This window comes from Pangasianodon hypophthalmus, chromosome 17 (genome assembly GCF_027358585.1).
Source record: "Pangasianodon hypophthalmus isolate fPanHyp1 chromosome 17, fPanHyp1.pri, whole genome shotgun sequence".
Lineage (NCBI taxonomy): Eukaryota > Metazoa > Chordata > Actinopteri > Siluriformes > Pangasiidae > Pangasianodon > Pangasianodon hypophthalmus.
In genome coordinates, this window is record NC_069726.1 from 24,093,274 (window position 1) to 24,103,273 (window position 10,000).

At 36.2% G+C, this 10,000-nt stretch overlaps 1 protein-coding gene across 1 annotated transcript in view; it reads right to left on the bottom strand.

Annotated features, from left to right (window-relative positions):
* Nucleotides 1-10,000, bottom strand: part of exd3 (exonuclease 3'-5' domain containing 3) — a 56,676-nt gene that overhangs the window by 30,243 nt on the left and 16,433 nt on the right. The window contains exon 16 of the mRNA XM_034312837.2: nt 9,105-9,236. Coding sequence (XP_034168728.2) covers nt 9,105-9,236 — 132 coding nt within the window. The remainder of the gene's footprint in view (nt 1-9,104; nt 9,237-10,000) is intronic.

The window sequence follows — 10,000 nt, forward strand, 5'->3', positions numbered from 1 at the left end:
GAGTGGGGAAAAGGCACGCCGAACCCGGCCCCCGAGAGCTCGCACGCCATCTGCGGAGCACAACTCGATCCCCGCGCTAACGACGGTGAAATCGGAGAAACGCGCTGCCGTGGGATCGACAGCGACTCGGACACGTCTGAATCGATGTCACGCGCAGGGAGCAGTAAAAAAAAAAAAGAAAGACAGACAGGATGTCATGATGAGCCGCTGAATCAGGACGTGCCGAGTTCGAGTTACAGCAGCGTGATACTCTCATACTGAACGCTACATGTGAGAGTAATGTAATATTCGGACGGGATTAGTTTACTGAACAAAAATAAACCATACTGTAATCATATCTCTGATTTTACACACAAGCTGACTTTTATCTTCACTTTAAATCCCTTTAACATGTCGGAACTCCGTCCTGTTCACTACACAGTGCAGAAAATCCCACAATGCACTGCGTTACGTTGGGTACAAACCATGCAGCCTAGCGGGTCACGAAATACCCATAATGCACTAACACGGTTAAATCTGAAAACTCTTCTTTTCTTATCCATTTAACATATTTCTCCATATTCGCTCCCTAATTGGTCACCTGCCAGGCTCCACCCACCAGCCGGCTCTCTCCTATCACACCCTGAGGACAGCGCTATCTGCCCTCTTCCGCATACACGAGCTCAGAGACGCCCACGATTGGCTCGTGTCGCTGTGATTGACACCCAGAAAGCACGGCCGATTGTTGCGCTCTTGGACTCCCTTCTTTCCTTGCGACCTCTGAACTATAAGGCGAACGCTTTTCTGTTGCATGATCTGTTTTTTTACAGATAAAAGTGACTTGACGTGATGGATTGGGGCGGGACTAATATCACCAGAAGTACAGACGGCTCCAAATTAGGAACAGAAACATTTAAACTAATTAAAGGATTAAATTAAAGTTTATCCACTAATTCATTCGTACTTAACTTCACGACAAGATTAGCTCAATTCACAAACTTACATCGGTTCAGCACTTTTCCCATGTGAAGGGATACACACTTATAACTTATAACACACAACACAAAAAAATGATAAAATGAAAAAATTATTCTATACTGATTACAATATTAGCAGAATAATCAGGATTAGCATTTTAGAGAGAATGATTATAGAGATTATTACGAGATGTATTTAGCTTAGCTAGCAGTGTAGTAGCTAGGGCTGGATGATATGACGATAAAATATCGATATTGGCATAAATTGTCACTATACACTTTTCTGAGATATCTAAAAAAAAATTTTTTAATAATGACGATTAAAGACTGACTGAAAGGAGATGATTTGATGTTAAAATTTTGCACTGAATCTTTAAAACTGAAAAAAAAAAAAAAAAAGGATTATTAGAATGTATTAGAATCATGGGATGTTAAATTAAAATCATAAAACTCTTCATTTTTTACAAACTTTTTTTCGCTGACGGTTTTTAGCAGTCCTGTATATCATGATGCATGAAATAAGAAATGTTTTGACGTTTCGTGACGTGGTATTTTGGTCGGATCGGCCAGCGCGAGAGCTCCACACACGATGAAGCGCGTGACGGTGACAGACGGACGGACAGAGACACGGGGATAACGGCGGTCGTGACGGGGTTAATGATTGTCGATGGGTATCAATAGGCCACACAGGGGGCTCGGGGCTTTAACCCGAGTGAAGGAATGCCTGCGAGAGCCGGAGGAGAAAGACACACAGCCGCCGCTCATCAAAAGCCCCACCATCAGATAACAAAAGGGTTCAGTTTGCCTGGGTGGCCTTTCAGAAGATCAGCCCCGGGGGGGAAGCTCGAGACCCTCCAGCCTCCTCATTCAAGACCTCCAAAGCCTTTTCTCTTCTCTCTTCCCCCTCTCCACATTCCTTCACTCACCTCTCCGTACCGCTCTCACCCATCTCACGCTTCTTTATACGGACTGTGGAGGTGGAGGACAGGAAATGTCCACCAAATGGAAGAAGGAGAAGAGGAAGGACAGGTGGAGAGGAAGGTGGTGGACATGTGGGACCTCCAACGTTGTGGATTACACTGAGCACGTGAACCATCTGATCATCATCTGATCGTCATCTGATCATCTGATCGTCATCTGATCATTACAGATAAATGTGCAACATCTTAACTCCATTTATTTATTTCTTTTTGCCTAATAATCAGATTACACAGCACATGACATATTTCATACATTTCCGATGTTTCTTAACTTCACAGATTTTCTACTAAAATTTTTTCATTACATTCAAATTTGAAGATTATTATTTCACACTCACTGCTAACACCTGATTGGTTGTTTCAGATTGAGATAATAACTAATAAATTCTTGTATTCTTTGTATTTTACTTTTTTTTTTAGTTAATAAAGAGGGGTCGGATGTGGCAGAGCAACAAAGGTTCATCATCAGTACTTGCTTTTTTTTCTTTGCCCTTTTTTGTTGTAAAATATACACTCAAAATTAAAAAAAATATCCTATGTATTTACTATAAAGTAATATCTTTTGTTTTCCTGCATTTGCTACATGTGCAAACAGAATCTAAAGAAAAAGAAAGAACTTCTCTGAAATGAGTAAACACCGCTGACTTAATTAAAAAACAAATAAAAAACAAAAACAAAAAAAAAAAAAAAAAGAGTTTTCTCCCCAAGCGACGTTCATTTAAAGCATCCTGTAGTTTTGAACTTTTTAATATTAGCATTCTGATGGATTTTGGTTGTTATATTGGGGTAAATTTTTTTTCCTTGTTAATTTAATTCTTTAATTCTATGCGTTAAAATTCATACGTTCTACAGTTTTCCTCCTAATGACAACAAAAGTTTTTTTTTTCATTCTTCAGACACGTTCTTAGCGTAACTATATCCTCAGCAAACAATCACTGAATTACTGAACTCAGTGGAGAGAAAGAAAGAAAGAAAGAAAGACAAAAAAACCTCCAGAACAAAGAGTTGATGATTTACGTTCAGGAAACGCAACTACACTTAACCATAAATTGAAGCGGTTCAGGATTTCTACAGCGTGACTGAGATTGTTGGTGAGACGGAAAGAGAGAGAAAAAAAAGAGAGAGTAATGAACAGAAATATAGAATATACACTACAGTAGAATCAGTATTCTACAGTAAAGTGACGTGTTCGGGGGAGTAAAACTATCCTCCCACAGTCATTAGAGTAAAACTTGAATTATACACTCTTAGAAAATTTGCCGTATGGGTTCCGTATAGAACCGTACAACACTGGCTCACAAGCAGAACCTGTTTTTTAAAGCTAAGATCCTTTAAAGACGACGCTGTTTACCCTGTCCAGTCCTGCCATGTCGCTCGGGACACAACTCTCTCGGGTAAAGGCTTTAAATTCAATTCTCTCTCGGGTAAAGGCTTTAAATTAGCAGTAAAAAACGTTTTTTTTGTTTGAATTGTAAATAATATTCCTATTTCTTTGTTGTTAAATTTGCAAAACAGAAGCTTGTTGTATTTTTTTGCACTGTCCTTCTTTACTTTTTCTTATTTTTATTGTTCATGTTATCTGTAAATATTTGTTGATGTTTTTTACCACTACTGAAACACTGCAATTTTTCTCAGGATCTATCTATCTATCTATCTATCTATCTATCTATCTATCTATCTCTGTCTGTCTCTCTCTGTCTGTCTCTCTCTGTCTGTCTCTCTCTGTCTGTCTCTCTCTGTCTGTCTCTCTCTCTCTCTCTTTGTATCTTTCTCTGTCTCTGTCTCTCTGTCTCTGTCTCTCTCTCTCTCTCTGTCTCTGTCTCCGTCTCTCTTTCTCTGTCTCTCTGTCTCTCTTTCTCTCTCTTTGTCTCTGTCTCTCTCTCTTTGTCTCTGTCTCTCTCTGTCTCTGTCTCTCTTGCTCTCTCTCTTTCTCTTTCTCTCTGTCTCTCTGTCGCTCTCTCTCTGTCTCTCTTTGTCTCTGTCTGTCTCTCTCTTTCTCTCTGTCTCTTTCTCTCTCTTTCTCTCTCTCTCTCATAGCAGGACGTTTATTGATTTCTTTTTTTCCCCTTCAAGCCTCTTCCACAATTAAAACTACAATCTGATGAAAAATGATTGAATAAAACACCCCTTCTATGGGTTAAGTGTAAATGTAAGCACTTTCTTTTTTTTGTGGTTGCAGATGAAAAAAAAAGAGAAAAGATACAGTTCTCCAGAAACTGTCCGAAAGGAGGATCACGTATCTGAGGAATGCCGGAGAAAGCCGGACGTGCTGCCTCAGCGATTTTAGTGCACAGGATGTGACCTTTTTGAGGAAGTGATTATTGTTTTCTGCTCAGCACGAGCTCAGAGGTTACGCTTCTGTCCCACTGACCAGAAGGTTCTGTGCTCAAATCCCACAACTCTCACAAACACACTGATGAGCGCCTGAGTAAGACTCTGAAATTCACTTAAATAACCTCCGAGCTGTAATGGCCTCAACTGAAATCGCAAGTAAGTACACAAGTATGCAGGTATGTAAGTAAGTCCCTAACTGAGGAAGTATGTATGTAAGTAAGTATGCAAGTATGTATGAAACTACACAAGCAACCACATAAGTAAGTCCACAAAGATGTAAGTGTGAAATTAAGAAAGTAATTAAGCAAGTATGTAATTAAATATGTAAGTATAGAAGTACATAAGTACACAAGTATGTAAGTAAGTACATAAGTACGTAGGCAAGTAAGTATGTAACTACGTAAGCAGGTAAGTACATAAGTATGGAAGTATGTATGCAACCACACATGCATGTGCATAAGTAAGTGCACAAGTAAATAAGTACATACTCTCAGAGGGTACACGTAAGTACAAAGTATGTATGTAAGTAAACAAAACGTGTGTAAGTACATTAAGTACACAATTACGTAAGTAAATATGTAAGAAAGTAAGCACACAAGTATGTAAGGACTTTAAGTCCGGAATTAAGTAAGTATATAACTAGGTAAGTATGTAATAAAATACATTAGTAAGGAACTATGTAAGTATGTAAGTGCACAAGTACACAAGTAAGTATCCAAATAAGTATGTAACTATGTAAGTATTGATGTACGTATGACAATAAGTACACAAGTACATAAGTATGTAAGTAAGTATGTAAGTACACAAGTATGCAAGTGCGTAATTAAGAATGTAACTTAGTAAATATGTAATTAAATATGTAAATAAGTACACAAATACATAAATACTCAAGTAAATAAGTAAGTAAATAAGTAAGTATGCATGTAATTATGTATGTACATGAGCAAGTACATAAACATGTAAGTACTTAAGTATATATGTAAGTTAGTAAGTAAGTACTGAAGTAAATACACAAGTTATTACATACGTAAGAATGCAAGTAAGAACATAAGTAAGTACATAAGTACGTAAGGAAAGTATGCAAGTAAGTAAAGATGTAAATATGTGTGAAATTAAGTATGCATGTATCCAGGTAAGTATGTAATAAAGTATGTAAGTAAGGAACTATGTAAGGAAGTATGTAAGTATGCAAGTGCATAAGTACATAAGTATCCAAATAAGTATGTAACTAGGTAAGTATTTATGTAAGTATGTAAGTAAGTAAGTACACAAGTATGTAAGTGTGAAATTAGGAATGTAACTAAGTAAATATGTAATTAAATATTTAAGTAAGAACACAATAAGTACACAAGTATGTAAGTAAGTACATAAGTGCGTAGGCAAGCGAGATGGACCTACATAAATAAGTACACAAGTATGCAAGTATGTATGCACCTACATATGCAAGTATGTAAGTAAGTACACAAGTAAATAAGTCCGTACTGTACATATGTATGTAAGTACATAAGTAAGTGCAAAAGTATGTTAGTAAGCAAGTACTTAAGTGTGTAAGTACTTAAGTAAATGCATGAGTTATTACATACGTAAGTATGCAAGTAAGAAAATAAATACTTAAGTAAGTAAGTAAATAAGTTAGTAAATAAATAAATGTATTTTTCAGAGGAGTAACACAAAAAAAAACCCAAAAGACTTCTGATGAATAAATGTGATTTGCTGACTGATTGATTACTTTAACTAAATACTGGATATTACATACCTCCTTTAATGTGTTTTAATTTTATATTTTATACATAAATGTAATTTTTTTCATAACGAAAAGAAAAAAACTCTTTTGCTTTCTGCCAAATGAATAAACGTTCTGTACGTGCATGATATTCTGTACGTGTGAGTTAAGCGAGGAAGTCAGTTTGTTTTTTTTTTTTACCTTCATGACTTCCAGATAATATTTCAGAGAGAAAAAAAAAAAAAACAATCCACTGACGTTTGTTTCTTCTCTTTCAGACTTCCTACTACTCTCCGCCTGACTTCCCTCACTTCACCGTGTAGCACCTGACCCCGAAGAGACGCCGCGTCTGTGACGCAAATGCCTGTGAACTTTCGCACAAAAGAGAGTGCTGATGAAAAGCAGATATGCTACAAGAAAAAAAGATGAACTGGGGACTTATCCACCTGCATCTCTCTTTTTTTCTGTTCCTTTCTTCTACACTTCTTCTGTCTCTAACTCTACCTGCATCTCTGCATGCTCTTGTTCCACTTCTGCACCACCTTACTCACCAAAAACATGCATAAGTAAGTACACAAGTACTTAAGTATGTAAGTAAGAAAGTAAGAAAGTACGTAAGAAAGTAAGTACACAAGTAAGTAATGATGTAAGCAAATGCAAAATTAACTAAGTATGTGAATAAGAAGATAAATAAGGAATTATGCAAGTAAGTACACAAGTACATAAGTATGTAAGTAAGAAAGCATGTAAGAAAGAAAGTACGTAACAAAGTAAGTACACAAGTAAGTACACAAGTAAGTACACAAGTAAGTACACAAGTAAGTAATGACGTAAGTAATTGCAAAATTAACTAAGTATGTAAATAGCTAAGTATGCAAGTATATAAGAAAGAAGATAAATAAGGAACTATGTAAGTAAGTACGCAAGTGCATAAGTAAATAAGTAAGTAAGTAAACAACTACATGGGGAAGCATGCAAGTAAGTACCCATGTATGTAAAGAAGTAAATAAGTATATATCTAGGTAAGTATGTAAGTATTTAAGTAAGTATGTAAAAAAGGAACTATGTATGTAACTAAGTAAGAAAGTAAGTACACAAGTACATAAGTATATGAGAACATAAGTACGTAAGAAAGTAAGTACACAAGTACATAAGTATATGAGAACATAAGTACGTAAGAAAGTAAGTACACAAGTAAGTAATGATGTAAGCAAATGCAAAATTAAGTAAGTATGTAAATAGCTAAGTATGCAAGTATGTAAGTAAGAAGATAAATAAGGAACTATGTAAGTAAGTACGCAAGTGCCTAAGTATGTAAGTACATAAGTAAATAAGTAAGTAAGTAAGCAACTACACAGGGAAGCACGCAAGTAAGGAGACATGTATGTAAAAATGTAAATAAGTATATATCTAGGTAAGTATGTAAGTAAGTATGTAAGAAAGGAACTATGCATGTAACTAAGTATGAAAGTAAGTACACAAGTACATAAGTATATAAGAACGTAAGTAAATGCCAAATTAACTAAGTATGTAACAAGGTAAATATGTACGTAAGTAAGAAACTATGTAAATAAGTACACAAGTGCACAAGTTTGTAAGTGCATAAATAAGGAACTATGTAAGTAAGTACACAAGTGCATAAGTATGTAAGTACATAAATAAGGAACTATGTAAGTAACCAAGTAAGTATGTAACTATGCAAATACATACATAAGTATGCAGCTAGGTAAGTACGTAACTTAGGAAATATGTAAGTAAATAAGGAAGTACACAAGTACGTAACTAAATAAATAAGTACATAAGTACGTAAGTAAGTACGCATGTGAGTAAGTAAGTAAGAACACAAGTAAATAAGGATATAAGTAAGTATGAAAGTACATAAGTAAGTACGTAACTAACTAGGTAGGTATGTAAGTATGTAAAAAAGTATGTATGTAAAACTGTAGATAAGTGCCAAGTAGAGGAAGTACATAAGTACGGAACTATGTAAGTATGCAAATAAGTATATAAGTACATAAGTAGGTAAGTACATAACTAAATAAGTATTTAAATAAGTACATACGTAAGGAACTATGTAAGTTAGTATGCAAGTACATAAGTATGCATGTAAGTAAATATACAGGGATGTAAGTACTTAAATAAATAGATATAGAATCCACAAATTTTCACAATTCAAATCTGCTAACATTGGAATTTTTGCTAAATTATATTATCGATATAATTCCTTAAAAAATCAGAAACATTCTCGGTGTGTTTAAACCTGATTCGGGGGCGTGGCTTTGCACGAGCTCAAGTTGTGACATCACTAAATATGCAAATGATTAGAGGATGATTGTGTTTTTCCCAAAACATTTTCCCCGCAGAATCAGCATGCTAGACTCGCTAGCTCGGTATTACGGATAGCAGGATGATGTTGGGGTGTTTCTAATTTGCATCTCATGCATATTCATAGATATTTGCATATTAATGAAGGGGAAAGGTGCAGTTGTTGCCATGTGACTAAACATGAAATGAATGATTATTATTGTATATTGACTCTTAAATGTAAAACGCATCTTCTTGATTTTTGGCACGAAGTCAAATCCAGTTCAGACCTTTCAACACGCTCATTAGTTTTTACTCCCTCACTTATACTCTTTATCCTTATTCACTTTTATTCACTCACAGTGAGATATCCCTCTCTCCTCCTCCTCCTTCTGCTGTTTACGGCCTACAGTTAAAGGGGAAAGAAAGAAAAAAAAACAGCGGCCATTGTTCCAGTGAATACCTCAGTGGCACTTCAAACGAATGATTCACAGGAGACGTGTCTCCGGAGCGCCGCTCTATCTCGCCTCACTTCCTTCCTGCCCACGGCCTCCACGTTTCCTCGCGCTGATAAAACACCTCATGCTCCACACACACACACACACACACACTCCGCCGTCTCCGTCTCACTCAGCGTCACTAACACTTACGCCTTTTTTTTTTGTTGTTGTTTTGCTTTTTGTTTGGTCACTGATCTTGACTTTTTTTTTTTTCTTTTAAAAAAGAAGGAAGAAGCCGCCTGTCAGGAAGCGCACACACACACACACACACACACACACACACACACACACACACACACACACTGACCTGGCACCGACTGAATATGTCCGATGGCGTGAGGTGGACGTTGAAATGTTTAAGGACGCGGACTGCCTGGTCCCGAGCCTTCTCCGAACAGTCCAGAGTGAGACAGCGGCCTTCTGCGACCTGCGACCGGAGCTACACACACACACACACACACACACACACACACACACACACACCTGTCTTACTGTTTGTGTTAGGACCTTCCACTGATATTGACATAAAGCAGCTAATTAATGCTTATGCCTACACCTGAATCTAACTCTAATCCTAAACATCTTTCAAAGGGTAGCAGTTTTACTTGTGGACTCCACAAGGAGAGACATTTGGTCCTTACTAAGATATAAAAACATGTCCCCACACACACACACACACACACACACACACACACACACACACACACACACACACACACACAAAGATCATTCTTGCTCTAGCATACAGTTGAGAGCAAAGGTCTGTGCCTTCATCTTTATTTCACAATTAATCTACGAGAAATAACATTCCAAGATTTTAAAAACATTACAGCTGGGACGATCTCAAAGCTGATATGAAGGATGTTCAAAGTAGAGTGGAGTAATTTAATTCCTCATAAAGGAATATTTATATCTTCTATATCCTAACATGCATTATTTCACCCTTCTGTCATTAAAAAAAAACAACACAGACTGTCTTTTAGGTTTTTTTTTTGCTAATAAAATGTCTTTGTCGTCTTCCTTTTCGTCTTAAGGGTGCAAAAACTTTTGATAAATATAAAAATATAATAACATTTTAATAAAATGCAGCTGATGTGATGAATCAGGTGTGTGGGATAGATGCTTTATATATAAACACTCAAATTTGGTTTAAAACGATTTCTTAAATGATTAATTTTATACTGAAAAAAAATTCATTTTATA